Below are 16,510 nucleotides of genomic sequence, written 5' to 3'. Positions count from 1 at the left end.
ATATAGGGTGCATATAGACCCGAGAGTGAAATGTGCCTCTCGGGGTTGGCGTTTTTTTAGTTTTAAATAAGCGGCTATAGCGTGTAGCCACTCCATAGCCTAGATATATATTTTTGAGCGGTGTGCCGTTAAATGATACTCATGTACAATAATCCGCTAATAGCTGGCTCTGACCTGCTATAGCCTCGCTATATCTCATTTGACGGACTACCACTATTTGACATTGCCGTGCAGCATTGTTGCATGCCAATTGTTGTGCAGTCAGACTCAGCATTGGCGTTGGCAGCATTGACCGGGGAGAGTTTAACCAGGTCAGCTTATGGACACTTGGTGACGGAGATTAAGCATCATATGGAGACTCGGGAGTTTGTTCCTTCAAAAATCAAGCGTGAGCAAAATAGGGTAGCACATCAGTTGGCTTTGTATAGTCGTACTACTGCTGTATGGCTAGGGAGATGCCCTCCTTGTATTGAGGATTTGGTGCTTCTTGATTGTAACCCTATGAATATGGAATAAAACTCTCTTTCTATCGCAAAAAAAAAAGACATTGCCCGGTATTTAAAACAATAATTTGAACATGTCCTAATGTATGGTCCTGCTAAAAATAGAAGAAGCTAATATTGGGTGGTAGTGAGGAGAAGGTTGACTGACCGGAGGATGGTGATCCGGTAATTGACTGTCTGCATCCGGTGACTATTCTTCTTCTTTGAGAAATCACATCCGACGACCAGTAACAGAAATCCTATTGGCCGAGCTGCATGGCCCATGATAACGAATTAACGATGCACACGGCACTGCATATACCTTCTCAGCCATTGACACTGTGTATAAAAAGGGGTGCAAGGCAGTGTACAATCCATCACAGATCACTCTTGAGCCATCGAATCCAATCAAAGCTACCATATGTCCTCCATGATGACACATCACATGCCATTAGTAATGTTGTTGTTGCTCCTCGTACAAACCCAGCTGGCGGCCCTAAACTCGCACCACCCTTGGGCTGCCAGTACACTCGCCAATCACACCGCCATAATACAAGTTCGATGCTTGCCGGACCAGGCATCGGCGCTACTACACCTGAAACGTTCCTTCACCACCACCGACGTATCCGCCGCCGCCTTCCGGTCATGGAGGGCCGGCACGGACTGCTGCCACTGGGAGGGCATCCGCTGCGGTGCCACCAATGGTCGTGTCACTTCTCTTGATTTGGGTGATCGCGGCTTGGAGAGTGACCACCTCGATCATGTGCTCTTCCAGCTGACCTCCCTCAGGTATCTCAACTTGGGTGGAAATAACTTCAGTCTTTCTAAAATCCCATCCATCGGGTTTGAGAAGCTCACCAGGCTCACCCATCTCAACCTCTCCATCTCCAACTTTGCGGGACAAGTGCCCGTCTATAGCATCGGCTGCCTCACAGATTTGATCTCCCTTGACCTCTCCTTCTATTCTGAAATTACTGAGCTGTTTGACACCGGATTTATGTATGGTGCTGATTTGACCTACAATTGGCAGCCCATACTGCCTAACATAACAGCTTTAGTTGCAAACCTAACAAGTTTAGAGGAGCTCCATCTTAGTTGGGTGGACATGTCCGATCAAGGTGACAAGTGGTGCGATGCTCTTGCCAAGTACATGCCAAATCTCCGTGTTCTTAGCTTGCCATTTTGCTTGCTCTCTAGTCCCATTTGTGGATCACTTGCTGGTTTGCACTCACTCTCTGTGCTCAACTTGCAGTTCAATCATTTGACCGGTTCAATTCCTGAATTCCTTGCCAGCCTCTCCTCCTTGAGTGTTCTCCAACTTAGCTATAATCGCCTTGAAGGATGGGTCCCTCCAGTATTCTTTCAACACAAAAACCTAGTGACGATTGATCTTCACCATAATCATAATATATCAGGTAATCTACCGAATTTCTCAACTGACAGTAGTCTGGAGAACTTGTTTGTCGGTGACACCAATTTCTCCGGTACGATACCGAGTTCAATTAGTAATCTCAAACATTTGAAGAAGCTAGGCCTTAATGCACCCGGTTTTGCTGGAGAGCTACCCTCATCAATTGGTATGCTCAGATCCTTGAATTCATTGCAAATCTCTGGGTTGGGGCTAGTAGGATTGATATCATCATGGATCACAAACCTAACGTCCCTCGAGGTTCTAGAAGTTTCTTATTGTGGCCTCAATGGACCAATACCTTCGGACATTGGTGATTTGAATAAACTAAGGAAACTGGCACTGTATAAGTCCAATTTTTCAGGAAAAATACCTCCACGTATTTTGAACTTAACTCAACTAGATACCCTCCAACTTCATTCGAATAATCTCATTGGCACAATCCAACTTAACTCGTTCTGGAAACTACAAAACCTATCTGATTTTAATCTCTCAAACAACAAACTAAGTGTAATAGAGGACGAAAATAATTCTTCAGTGTCATCCTTCCCCAACATTACATATCTAGGTTTGGCATCATGTAACATAAAAGATTTCCCTAATATTCTGAGACACTCAAACGGGATAAAGGAATTTGGTTTAGTTGATATATCAAATAACCAAATTCATGGGGCCATACCTCAGTGGGCATGGGAGAAATGGACAGGTGCTTATGGTTTCTTTCTGAACCTATCACACAATGAGTTCACTAGCATTGGGTATGAAACATTCCTTCCCTTTTCTATAATATCTTTGGATCTCAGTTTTAACATGTTTGAGGGGCCAATACCTTTACCCCAATACACTAGTGGCATACTTGATTACTCAAGCAACCATTTCACATCCATCCCTCTTAACATTGCTACTCAACTTGAAGATACCGTGTCTTTCAAGGCATCAAGAAACCACCTCTCTGGGAATATTCCACCATCTTTGTGTAGCAAAAGTCTAGAAATTCTTGATCTATCTTACAATAACCTTAATGGTTCAATTCCTTCATGCCTAATCGAAGATGCAAATGCATTGCAAGTTCTAAATCTTAGAGAAAACCAACTTCATGGACATTTGCCACATAATATCAATGAAAGTTGCATGTTTGAGGCGCTAGACTTCAACAGCAATCAGATTGAAGGAAAGTTGCCCAGGTCTCTAGCTTATTGCAAATACCTGGAGGTCCTTGATATTGGAAATAATCAAATCAGCGACACTTTTCCATGCTGGATGACTGCACTTGCCAAACTTCAAGTTCTCATCTTAACGTCTAACAAGTTATTTGGACAAGTATCACCTCCTATTGCGGATCAACAGAAAACATGTCAATTTCCAAGTCTGCGGATCCTCGATTTGGCCTCCAACAACTTATCAGGGATATTGACAGAAGAATGGTTTATGAGATTGAAGTCCATGATGGTTGAAGCTGAGAACCAGACGCTAGTGATGGAGTATGAGGGTGCAAACAACAACCAAGTATATCAGGTTAACACTGAGCTCACATACAAAGGGTCTGGAGTCACCTTTTCCAAAATATTACGAACCCTTGTATTCATTGATATTTCAAACAATGCAATCCATGGTAGCATCCCTGAAGCAATTGGAGAACTTATTTTGCTACAAGTGCTCAACATGTCACACAACTCCTTCACAGGGCCGATTCCATCTAAGTTCGGCCGTTTGAAGCAGCTAGAGTCATTGGACCTCTCGTCAAATGGTATTTCAGGAGAGATTCTGCAGGAGATAGCATCTCTCGACTTCCTGACAACACTGAACCTGTCTTACAATATGCTGGAGGGAAGGATACCAGAATCGCCTCATTTCTCGACATTCGATAATACGTCATTTATTGGAAACACTGGGTTATGTGGGCAACCACTATCAAAAAAATGCAGCAATGAGACGACAACAAATATGGCGCTGAATAATTCAGAGGAGAAATCTGTAGATGTTATGCTATTTCTTTTTGTTGGATTGGGATTTGGTGTAGGGTTTGCAGTTGCAATTGTACTGATATGGGTGCTCCCACTTAGAAAGAAATTGTGAACGATCACTTGTGATTGAAAAATATATGTACACCACAAGACATAAGTACATAATTTATAATTGTTCTAGCTTTGTTATTTTCTTGTTGACATATATGATCTGCTGTACCTATATAGCATAACTACATATGCATGTATGCTGCCTTGTACTATTGTGTATGTATGGTTTTGTTCACTCATCTGTAGTAGCATAAAAATGTTAATGAATTTTTCAAACGTACCTGGATGTTGCATGTTTTCTTTAGTCCAAACATGAAGGCACGTAAAAATATGTAAGAACTCTGAAACATGTCACTTAAAAAAACACTAAAATGTATGATTGTGTTGATTGTTTCTTTTGCTTGATCTTGAGTGACAGGATATTTTATTCGGGCCTACCATTGGAAGCATGCCACCATCCTCAATGGTCAGCTCTAACAAAACACTATGATATTTGTATCGCCCCGACCAAACCCACTGGTTCCTGGCCGTTGCACTTGGGATCTAGATTGGCCCCACATACCAAGATTTGTCTTCCTTACACAATTTGTGCTCACTTGTGAGCACCTGAGAACAACTTTCTATTCGGTCACCCATCCTCAAATTTCTCTAAGCCAAGAACGCTTAATTTTGATGTTCCTTGGGGACGGGCTTCCAGAAAATAATGTGCACCTTGTTGATACGAGTAGTCTATAATTCCTATTAAGCAGAGAGGTCACACTATCTATAGTGGGACACGGCAATTGAAGAAGAAGAAGGTGATGGAGCTAGAGCCACACCGTGATCTAGAGATGACAGTTCTTGAGCTATTGATTCTGTCTTACGACACATAAAACGAACATATGTAAACCAGGGATTTAATAGCATGTTTTTTTGGGGGTTGCATTGCTTACTTGATAGTTTCTGTGATATAAGAGAAATAGCCAAAAACAATTGCACATTCAAACCATCCACTGACTTTCCCGTTCGATGAACCATATTTGTTATAGCTTTCTGCTCATACTATCAAAGTTGAGGCTTTAGTCAATTGACACTACTTACAATGCCTTTGGAAAGCCAAATATTTAAAGTATGAATCACTCCATCATCCTTGTTCTTCCTATTAGCATGCCAAAGCACTAGCTTTGCACGCTTCTTGTTTGAATACCAATGCGTCAAGTGTGGAATGATTGGAGAGTACCATACAAACAGCTAATTTTTTTAAATAATACATTTTTTATTAATTTTCACAAATATTACGCCCGATAAATAATTTTCAAAAATAATACACCGTCGGGCCGCTGCTAGCCGACTGGGCCTAGTCATCCCACAGCAGGCCGAGTGGGCGTAGTCGTCCAGTAGCAGGCAAGACAGCTAGCCCGCCTGCCACGTGCCGGCCGCGCACTGTCTACGCCACGTCTCGAGGAGGAGAGAGGGGGCTGTCGGCGTGGGCTGCTCACGGGCGCCCCTGTCAGCCAGCTGCAGACCGATCGGTCGGCTGCTAGCCAACAGGGTGCACATCGCGCAGCTGGCCCGGCTCCCTTTCCTCCTTCCCACGCGCGAGCTGCAAGCTTTATCTGTTCTTTCTTTCCCCTCTCTGTACACGAAAATGCCTCCAATTTCTACACCAAAATGAGCCGGTTTTTTGCGGATTTGGCACCGTGAATGGATTCTAGTTAGTTAGGGCAGCCAAAAGAGACCTCGATCTACTGATGGGGTAGCTCGTGGTGGTCGTGGTGAGCATTTAGGTGGAGTTTTTTTTCCAGCTCATTGGTGGAGACTGTTGCAACGGTGGAGGTGGGGGTGGGGGTGGTGAAGTTGGGGAAGTCCGGTGGAGGTGAAGCTCCGGCAGTTTGGTGGAGTTTCCGGCTCCGATTCCGGTGATTGAAAGCCGCCGTTCGTCGTTCGCACGCACGCTTCGAGGGTATATTTCAGCAAACATTTTATTTTTCGTAGGTGCTCTGCTAGTATTTGTTATTATGTTTCGATGTGAAATAAATTAGGTGTGTGATTATTGTTTGTTGGTCCGGTAGTATACATAAATATATTTAGATGCTAACTAATTAGTTGTGTGAAAAGTTTTAGTTGCTTCGGTAATATTCCGTACTATATGTGGATGTCAAATATTTAGGAGTGTCATTATTTGGAGTTGCTCCGGTAAAATCCGTAATATAGGCAGTCCAGTCAAATATTAAAATATGTCAATATTTTAGTTGCTCTGGCAAATATTCGTAATATACTTGTAGGTGTGTGAATTGTATTGGTTGCTCCGATAATATTCCATAATATATAGCTAGCTAATATATAGACATGTCTAATATTTGTTAGTGCGCCATATTTTAAGTTGTTGCTTCATACTTGTATTTCGTTGTAGAGAAAAAATTGGTGAGCCGAGATGTCTGATGTAATGAAGTTCATATTTTACTACGGTCCTGGTACTGTCCAAACAACTGGGATGGGAGCTGATCTGAGTGAATTTATTCACATAGAGGTGCCAATGAGCGCACCTCAAACATGATCTGTTAGTCAGTTGAAAGAATGGATTGTGGCAAGTTTAGGCCTTGATACTGAAACGCACACCGTCCTGTCATGCATTGTGGACATGGTCAAGTTTAATAATTTACTTTTATTTGAGGCCAATAGAGCGAGACTCCGATTGTGTGAGGTGGTTACAAGGTTGTGAACGAAGGGGATGCAATCATATTGCTTTAGTGCTTCCCGTCGTGAAGGAGGTCACTGCACACGAAGGCGGGGGTGGCTTGCCCTTCTAGTTCCAGGTCTAACAGCCTCCACATTAGCGAGCAAGTCACAAAGCTCTTTTGCAAAGAGAGCATTGGAATTATCCGCCGGCGGGGGTGGAATGGGTGCAGAAGCCACATGTGAGCGCGCAGGCGAGTTCATCTCACTCAACTCAGATGTCAAGGTTGAATCATGTCCCTCACACGTGGTTTCCTGCGTGCCCACCATCATATGCTCCACTGATAGAGGTGAACCAGAGCTCGCACATAACACTTGAAGCTCGGGTATCACCAGCAGCACCGGAGGCACAACCACGGCAATGGTCCCACCCCCAGCAGTAGACATCACAGTGGGCAAGGCAAACAACGATGATGAGTTGTCCATAGCTCTAGGGGAGAAACAACCATAGAGCTCCGCGACCCTATTCTCCACTCAGCCACCAACATCCACCTCACTAGGAGGACATGGCGTAGGAGCGGATTGCAACACAACCGACACAAGAGAGAGCTCTCCCAGAGCAGCCTCCGCTCACTCCAGAAAGCTCCCAACACGCACCAGGAGCTCAGCCTGGGCTGCTAGAGTGGACTGGAGCAGTACATCAGATCGGGTTGTCAACTAAGCATGAGCGATGCCTAGCACCTGCGATGAAGCCCCTTGGAGGGGGCTGGGATTCCATCGGATCATCACAAGGAGCTGGAGCTCGGCAATGCTTGGTGTCGAGTCGTGACTGTGGCAGCATGGCAAGGCATGCAAGTGAGCTGAATGGACGGCAAGTATTGCGACATCCATGCGCCCAGTGGTCGTTCTCCAAATAGCGGGAGCACCTCAAGGGATCTCTACAATCAGCCGCTCGATGACTAGGAGCAAGACATCTACAGCACCTACCAAAGAGCCAAGCCGGAATGGGACGACAGGGCAATGCCGGAGTTGGCGATTTCAGACGGCGCCGGCCACGCCAGGCAGCACATCTTGCAATCCTCCACTCACCTCCGTCTCGTGCATCACACACTGATCAGTCGGCTGAGCTGCCGGGACAGAGCTTTTGGCAGCCGATGGTGTCAACGGGGCCAACTCCTCCTCTTCCTCATCGTCAACACCCTCGTCACCAAGGGAAGCCCAGGACACGTGCCGCCCCATGTCTAAGCCCACGGTTGTCGTATCGGAAGGACGGGGAGCGCACTATGAGGCGAGCCCTAGATGGAGATGGGCCGCAGCCGGGGACGCGTCGACGGGCGCTATCAGGGACGAGTTGATGATGAGCGCTGCTGGAGACGACGGTGATAGAACATTGGCCGCAGCGGCTGTAGAAAGACTGGAGGGCTCTGTTGAAGCCGAAGATGTCCTCGCCTCCTCGCGGAGGAGTGTACGGGTCAACCTTCGCCCTTGGACAGCTGGGTCGGCGCGGCGGGAGGTGAGGGCGGCCGCGGCGAGAGCGGCCGCGGGAGGTTTCGCGGGAGGCAGCGGGGAGCCGGCGCTCAACACGGCATGAGTGGCCGCCGCTGTCGTGACCGATGCGGATGCTGGCAGAGGTTGTGGCTCGGGACGGCGAGGGGTGAGGGGCGGTCGTGGGAACTGGAGGAGTAGGCGGGGAGGAGTCGGCGCTCGGCACGGCCGGAGTGGCCGCCGCTGTCGTGGCCGACGCAGGTGCGGTTCGAGGTCGTGGATGAGCATCCATGGCGTCACCCCGCGAGGCGAACCACATAGTTTGCGAGAGGGTGTGGAGAGGATGCCGGATCTGGACTGGGCAGGTGCAGGGGAGGCCGGAGAAGGGAGATCAGGGCGGCGGCGCTGCCGGCGCAGGCGTGTTCGCGAGAGCCATGTGCGCTTCCCAGGCCGTGGAGCAACCTTACAATACTCTTTCAATTTTAGTTTTGCTTATGCATGGAAGAAGGGTTGCATGTAACTCTAAAATCCAGTGTCTGTTGGTTTCAAAGATATATATGTTAATAGGACTAGTTTCCGATTTGCTAGACTGTATATACGTAGCCTCTATATACACATTGTATTGTATCCCTTGGTACTCCTATATAATGAGATAGCTACACCCCGTTTAGGGTGTCGAGCAGTTTCCCAAACCCTATGTTTTACATGGTATCAGTTTAGGTTACGATGTCTTCCGCTACCACCACTGCCGCCGCCGTTGCGCCGACCTCTGTCGCCGCTGCCGCCGCCGTTGCGCCGGCCCTTGCTCCTTCGTCGCCGTTCCTCGCCTCTCGGCCCCTTGCGGCGACCTATGGTGCCCTACCGCCGCCAGGGTCCCCGATTGGATCGGGCGTCCACGGCGCTTCGTTGCCTCGACCAAGATCGCGGCCCTGCCGCCCTATGGCGCTCCTCCTGCGTCGAATTACGCGCCGGCCCTACCTCGTACGGTGCCCCTGCGTTGGCCCACGGTGGACTGCCGCCGCCGTCATCTTCCTGGCCGGTGCAGCCCTACGGCCTGCCGCCCCCTCAACAACCCTACACGGCGCCTCTGCGGCACCCCTACGGTGCGTCGCCGCTGCCGCAAACCTACGTGGCGCCCCCGCGGCAACCCTACTCGGCGCAGCCACCCCACTCTTACACAGCGCCGTCGCAACGCTATGCGGCTCCACCATCGCAAACCTACCCGGCGCCGTCACAGTAGCCCTATGGGGACGCGGCCACGTTGCCGTACGGGGCCCCTGTCGCGGCAAACTACGGCGCCCTAGCTGCTGGTTCTCCTGGGTTCTACCCACCATACTCGGCGCCTGCTGCTCATCCCGACACGGCGCCGTCGATGGGTCTCTACACACCAACGCACACTCTTGCTAATCAGGCGGGGGTGCCGTCACCATTTTACTTCTTGCATCTGCTGCCAGTGAAGCTCGCACCGGACAACTATTTGTCGTGGCGTGCTCAGGTTCTGCCTCTTCTGCGGAGTCGCTACTTGGAGGGCTATGTTGACGGATCCATCTTGTGTCCGCCTCCTCATCATCCGGCATACCACACATGGGTAGCCCAGGATCAGGCCATCCTCTCCGCTATCCAGTCTTCGCTCACTCCAGGCGTTTCATCACTGGTCATCTTCGCCGCTACGTCTCGGGAGGCGTGGGCGGCGCTTCACACTAGCTTCGCCTCCCAGTCTCAGGAGCGTGTATGCACCGAGCTGGGCGAGACCAAGCTTGGCAACCTCAGCATCACTGACTACTTCAACAAGATGACCGGCCTTGCCGACACGTTGGCCTCCGTTGGTCAGCCGCTTCAGGATGAGGACTTCACCAACTATGTGCTTAACGAGCTTGATGATGACTATGACAATCTCATTGAGAACGTTCATGGTCGTGATGATCCGCTCCCGCCTCGCGAGCTCTATGCATGCCTCCACGACCGTGAACAGTGCATCAAGGCGCGCCGTGTCTCCCCAAGCTTCGTCTCCGCCAACGCCGCGACTCGCGGCAAACCTCAGAAGCCATCACCACCAGGTCGCAAACCGGCGCCTTCATCGCAGCAGGCCTCGCGGGGCAATGCGCCGACCATCACTGGCGGGAGCCGCCCGCTCACTTGTTGTCCCTGCTGCGGCACTCAGCAGGTCTGTCAGCTATGAGGCATTGAGCATCACATTGCATCCCGCTGCCATAGACGCTTCAAGCAAGATTTCCTTGGTCTGGGCAACAATGGGAAAGGAAATGATAGGCAGGCTGCCACTGCGGTGACGAGTCATGAGCATGGGCGCACTCCGTCCTACTCCATTGATCCTACATGGTATATGGACACGGGAGCTACAAACCACCTCACCAGCGAGATGGGCAAGCTCTCCACTCAGGAACCATACCGTGGTCATGATCGGGTGCACACCACCAATGGAGCAGGTATGCGCATCTCCCATGTTGGTCAGGCCTTACTTCTTGCACACAACTTTTGAAAACTGCATCTTTCCAATGTTCTTCGAGTTTCCTCTGCTACACGTAGTTTGTTGTCTATTCATCAACTTACTCGTGATAATAATGTCCTTACTGAGTTTCATCCTTTTCGTTTCTTTATCAAGGATTGGGACACGAGGCCGTTCTGCTTAGTGGTCGTCTTCGCCATGGCCCGTATGCACTTGACCCGCCGCCCACATCTCCTATGCAGTTTTCTCCTCAGGTGTTCAATGGTGTTCTTGTGTCACCTACGCACTAGCATGCGCACCTTGGTCACCCTGCTGCTCCTATAGTTCGTCATGTGTTGCATCGCCATGAACTACCAGTTGTGTCCAATAAAACTGCTGAAACTATCTATGATGCCTGTCAGCAGAGCAAGAGTCACCAACTTCCGTATGGGGTCATGGCCAAACGTATGTTAGTGGCCACAATTATTATATCAGCTTTATTGATTCTTATAGTCGGTTTACTTGGCTATATTTTATTAAGCGAAAGTCTGATGTGTTCGATGTTTTCATTCAGTTTCAAGCACACGTTGAGCGTCTCCTTAAGCAGAAAATTATTCATGTTCAAACCGACTGGGGGAGGGGGGGTGAATATCACAACCTCAATTCGTTTTTTAAAAAATTTGGGATTTCGCACCTTGTGTCTTGTCCTCATACACATCAGCAGAATGGAACCGCTGGACGTAAGGATCGTCATCTTGTAGAAACCGGCCTTACCTTGCTAGCTCATGCCTCCGTTCTGTTTCGGTTCTGGAGTGATGCCTTTTGCACAGCCTGTTTTTTTGATAAATAGGCTTCCCTCACGACTTCTGAAAATGAAAACCCCGCTTGAACTCCTGCTCAATGAAATTCCAGACTACACATTCCTCAAAGTGTTTTGGTGTGCATGTTGGCCACACCTACGTCCGTATAACAAGCGTAAGCTAGAGTTTTGGTCTAAGAAGTGTGTTTTTCTTGGGTATAGTTCCTTTCACAAAGGGTACAAGTGCCTACATGTTCCCACAAATCGTGTCGACATATCTCGTGACGTCGTATTTGATGAAAATGTGTTCCCCTTTCATACACTTCCGACCAACTCTACCACTCCTACGCCACCTGTTCACTCAGCCATACCTTTGCTTGATCAATTTGTGGATGTTGCGCATGCTCCTGCGTTGCTTCCTAATCATGCTGCAGGTATTGGACGCGGTGCTCGCCTCGAGTTCCTCGATGAATAGAAAACGGATGAAGCTCATGATTGGGATGTCGGACCCATGCATGGGCCATGCATGACGGGTGGCACCCGACAACCCGCTGCTGATACGCCTGATACGTCTCCAACGTATCTATAATTTTTGATTGTTCCATGCTATTATATTACCCCTTTTAGAAGTTTATGGGCTTTATTTTACACATTTATATCATTTTTGGGACTAACCTACTAACCGGAGGCCCAACCCATACTGCTGTTTTTTTGCCTATTTCAGTATTTCGAAGAAAAGGAATATCAAACGGAGTCCAAACGGAATGAAACCTTTGGGAGCGTGATTTTTGGAACAAATCTGATCCGGAGAGCTTGGAGTGCAAGTCAAGAAGCTCCCAAGGGCCCCACGGGATAGGGGGCCATGCCCCCCCTGTAGGGCACCCCCCTGTAGGGTGCGCCCCCTATCTCGTGGGCCCCTCGGGCGGCCACCGACGTACTTCTTCTTCCTATATATACCTGCGTACCCTGAAAACATCCAGGGGCAAGACGAAACACAACTTCCACCACCGTAACCATCTGTATCCGCGAGATCTCATCTTGGAGCCTTCGCCGGCACTCTGCCGGAGGGGGAATCGACCATGGAGGGCTTCTACATCAACATCCTTGCCCCTCCGATGAGTTGTGAGTAGTTTACCACAGACCTACGGGTCCATAGTTATTAGCTAGATGGCTTCTTCTCTCTTTTTCAATCTCAATACAATGTTCTCCCCCTATCTTGTGGAGATCTATTCGATGTAAACTCTTTTTGCGGTGTGTTTGTCGAGATCCAATGAATTGTGGGTTTATGATCAAGTTTATCTATGAATAATACTTGAATCTTCTCTGAATTCTTTTATGTGTGATTGAGTTATCTTTGCAAGTCTCTTCGAATTATCAATTTGGTTTGGCCTACTAGATTGATCTTTCTTGCCATGGGAGAAGTGCTTAGCTTTGGGTTCAATCTTGCGGTGTCCTTACCCAGTGATAGAAAGGGTTGCAAGGCACGTATTGTATTGTTGCCATCGAGGATAACAAGATGGGGTTTATATCATATTGCTTGAGTTTATCCCTCTACATCATGTCATCTTGCTTAATGCGTTACTCTGTTCTTATGAACTTAATACTCTAGATGCAGGCAGGATTCGACCGATGTGTGGAGTAATAGTAGTGGATGCAGGCAGGAGTCGGTCTACTTGTTAAGTACGTGATGCCTATATACATGATCACGCCTAGATAATCTCATAATTATTCGCTTTTCTATCAATTGCTCGACAGTAATTTGTTCACCCACCGTAATACTTATGCTATCTTGAGAGAAGCCACTAGTGAAACCTATGGCTCCCGGGTCTATCTCTTATCATATTTGCTTCCAATCTACTTTTATTTGCATCTTTAATTTTTGCATCTATATTATAAAATACCAAAAATATATTTATCTTATCATACTATCTTTATTAGATCTCACTTTCGCAATTGGCCGTCAAAGGATTGACAACCCCTTCATTGTGTTGGTTGCGAGTTCTTTGTTTGTTTGTGTAGGTGTGTGGGACTTTTGAGGAGCCTCCTACTGGATTGATACCTTGGTTCTCAAAAACTGAGGGAAATACTTATGCTACTATTGATGCATCACCCTCTCCTCTTCGAGGAAAACCAACGCAAGCTCAAGACGTAGCAAGAAGGATTTCTGGCGCCGTTGCCGGGGAGGTCTTCGCTCAAGTCAAGACATACCAAGTACCCATCACAAACCCATATCCCTCGCATTTACATTATTTGCCATTTGCCTCTCGTTTTCCTCTCCCCCACTTCACCCTTGCCATATTATTCGCCCTCTCTTTCCCAATCTTCTCTTTTCTTTTTTGCTTGTCCTTTAGTTTGCTCGTTTGGTTGGATTAGATGCTTATTTATTGCTAAACAGAGAACCTAAGATCTATGGACCCTCATTCGCTTGCTAATCTTTTTAAGAGATCCAATTATGATGAACCAATTGCTAGTGAGTTTTGTGCACTAGATTATCTTTATGAAGTTTTGCTTGAAATCAGTGAATCTGAAAATTGTGATGAAATACTTTATGAAGTGATTCAGATAGATCTTTGAATAAAAATCATGATTGCAATGATTTTACTATAAATTCTCTTGATGTCAACTATGCTAATAATATGCAAAACCCTAAGCTTGGGGATGCTAGTTTTGCTATGTCTACTACTTGTTGCAATGATCATGATTGGAGTGATTCTTCTTATGATTTTGAAAATTTATTTAAGCCCCATGATGAATATGAGATTGATAATAGTGTTTGCAATAATATTGAAAGTGGGTTTGGAAGAGTGTCAACTTTAGATCCCACATATTTGGAGAATGTTCAATCTTATGATATCTTTGATAAAAGTGGGTTTGGAGAGGTCATGACTTTAGTTAATAATAATCCCACTATTTTGAAAGAGTGTCAACTTTACATGCATGTGGATCGTGTTGAGAATATGTTATGTGATAGCTATTTTGTTGAATTTGCTTATGATCCTGCATGTAATTATTATGAGAAAGGAAATTATGGTTGTAAAAGTTTTCATGTTACTAAACTACCTCTCTTCATGTTGAGATTGCTATCATCTCTTTGTTCTTACTTGCATATGCTACTTTTTGCTTGCCTTGATAATTTGTTTGCTTACAAGATGCCTATGCATAGGAAGTATGTTAGACTTAAGTGTGTTTGTCACATGTTTTATGATGCTCTCTTTGTGCTTCAATTCTTGTCTTTCATGTGAGCATCATTGAAATCTCAATGCCTAGCTAAAAAGGCTTTAAAGAAAAGCGCTTGTTGGGAGACAACCCAATATTTTTCCTCGCTGTTATTTAATAAATTTTGCATCTACTTTATGTTTAGTGTGTTTTTATCTTTAAATTAGTGTTTGTTCCAAGTAGAACCTATTGGATAACCAATGATGTTAGTTGATTTGATTCTGCTGAAAAACAGAAACTTTGCGCGCACGAATATAATTTTGTTAAATCACAGAAACGTGATTTTGCGTTGATTCGTTTCTCTGATGATAAGTAAACAAATTTTCCAGGACTTCCTATTTTGGTAGGATTTATAGAGTTCCAGAAGTTTGCGTTAGTTACAGATTGCTACAGACTGTTCTGTTTTTGACATATTCTGTTTTTCGTGTGTTGTTTGCTTATTTCAATGCATCTATGGCTAGTAATTCAGTCTATGAACCATAAAGAAGTTGGAATACAGTAGGTATAACACCAAATTAAATAAAGAATGAGTTCATTGTAGTACCTTATGTGGTGGTTTTGCTTTCTTTCACTAACGGAGCTTATAAGATTTCCTGTTGAGTTTTGTGTTGTGAAGTTTTCAAGTTTTGGGTAAAGCTTTTATGGACTATGGAATAAAGGGTGGCAAGAGCCTAAGCTTGGGGATGCCCATGGCACCCCAAGATATTCAGGAATACCCAAAAGCCTAAGCTTGGGGATGCCCCGGGAAGGCATCCCCTCTTTCGTCTTCGTTCATTGGTAACTTTACTTGGAGCTATATTTTTATTCGCCACATGATATGTGTTTTCCTTGGAGCATCGTATATTATATTAGTATTTGCTTTTTAGTTTACCACAATCATCCTTGCTGTACACACCTTTTGGGAGAAGCCTATTTGATTAGAATTTGCTAGAATACTCTATGTGCTTCACTTATATCTTTTGAGCTTGATAGTTTTTGCTCTAGTGCTTCACTTATATCTTTTAGAGCACGGTGGTGTCTTAATTTTGAAGAAATTGCTAGTCTCTCATGCTTCACTTATATATTTTTGATAGTCTTTTAGAACAGCATGGTATTTGCTATGGTCATAAAGTTGGTCCTAGAATGATGAGCATCCAAGTTGGGTACAATAAAAACTATCATAGAAAAGTGAATTGGATGCCATGATCAATTTGATACTTGATAATTGTTTTGAGATATGGAGGTAGTGATATTAAAGTCATGCTACTTGGGTGATTATGAATTCAAAGGATGCTTGTGTTGAAGTTAGCAAATCCCGTAGCATGCACGTATGGTTAAAGTTGTGTAACAAATTTGAAACATGAAGTGTACTTGGCTTGTGCATCCTTATGAGTGGCGGTCGGGGACGAGCGATAGTCTTTTCCTACCAATCTATCCCCCTAGGAGCATGCGCGTAGTACTTGATTTTGATGACTTTTAAATTTTTGCAATAAGTATATGAGTTCTTTTGACTAATGTTGAGTCCATGGATTATACGCACTTTTACCTTTCCACCTTTGCTAGCCTCTTCGGTACCGTGCATTGCCCTTTCTCACCTTGAGAGTTGGTGCAAACTTCGCCAGTGCATCCAAACCCCATGATATGATACACTCTATCACACATAAACCTCCTTATATGTTCCTCAAAACAGCCACCATACCTACCTATTATGGCATTTCCATAGACATTCCGAGATATATCGCCATGCAACTTTCCACCGTTCCGCTCATCATCATCATGACATACTTTACTTTTGTCATATTGCCATTTCATGATCATGTAGTTGACATCGTATTTGTGGCAAAGCCACCATGCATTATTTTCATACATGTCATTCTTGATTCATTGCACCATCCCGGTACACCGCCGGAGGCATTCACATAGAGTCATATCTTGTTCTAGTTTCGAGTTGTAATTCTTATGTTGTAATCAATAGAAGTGTGATGATCATCATTATTAGAACATTGCCCAAAGAAAAAAAATAAAGAA

General features: G+C 45.8%; 1 protein-coding gene across 1 annotated transcript; it reads left to right on the top strand.

Moving 5' to 3' along the window:
• The first annotated feature begins 885 nt into the window (after window positions 1–885).
• On the top strand, window positions 886–3,966 carry LOC119284250 (receptor-like protein 7). Its single transcript, XM_037563452.1, has one exon. The coding sequence runs from the start codon at window positions 904–906 to the stop codon at window positions 3,964–3,966; it is 3,063 nt and encodes a 1,020-aa protein (XP_037419349.1). The 5' UTR covers window positions 886–903.
• The last annotated feature ends 12,544 nt before the right edge of the window (window positions 3,967–16,510 follow it).

Source organism: Triticum dicoccoides, chromosome 4A (assembly GCF_002162155.2).
Source record: "Triticum dicoccoides isolate Atlit2015 ecotype Zavitan chromosome 4A, WEW_v2.0, whole genome shotgun sequence".
NCBI lineage: Eukaryota > Viridiplantae > Streptophyta > Magnoliopsida > Poales > Poaceae > Triticum > Triticum dicoccoides.
This window is presented reverse-complemented; position numbering and strand designations above follow the sequence as displayed.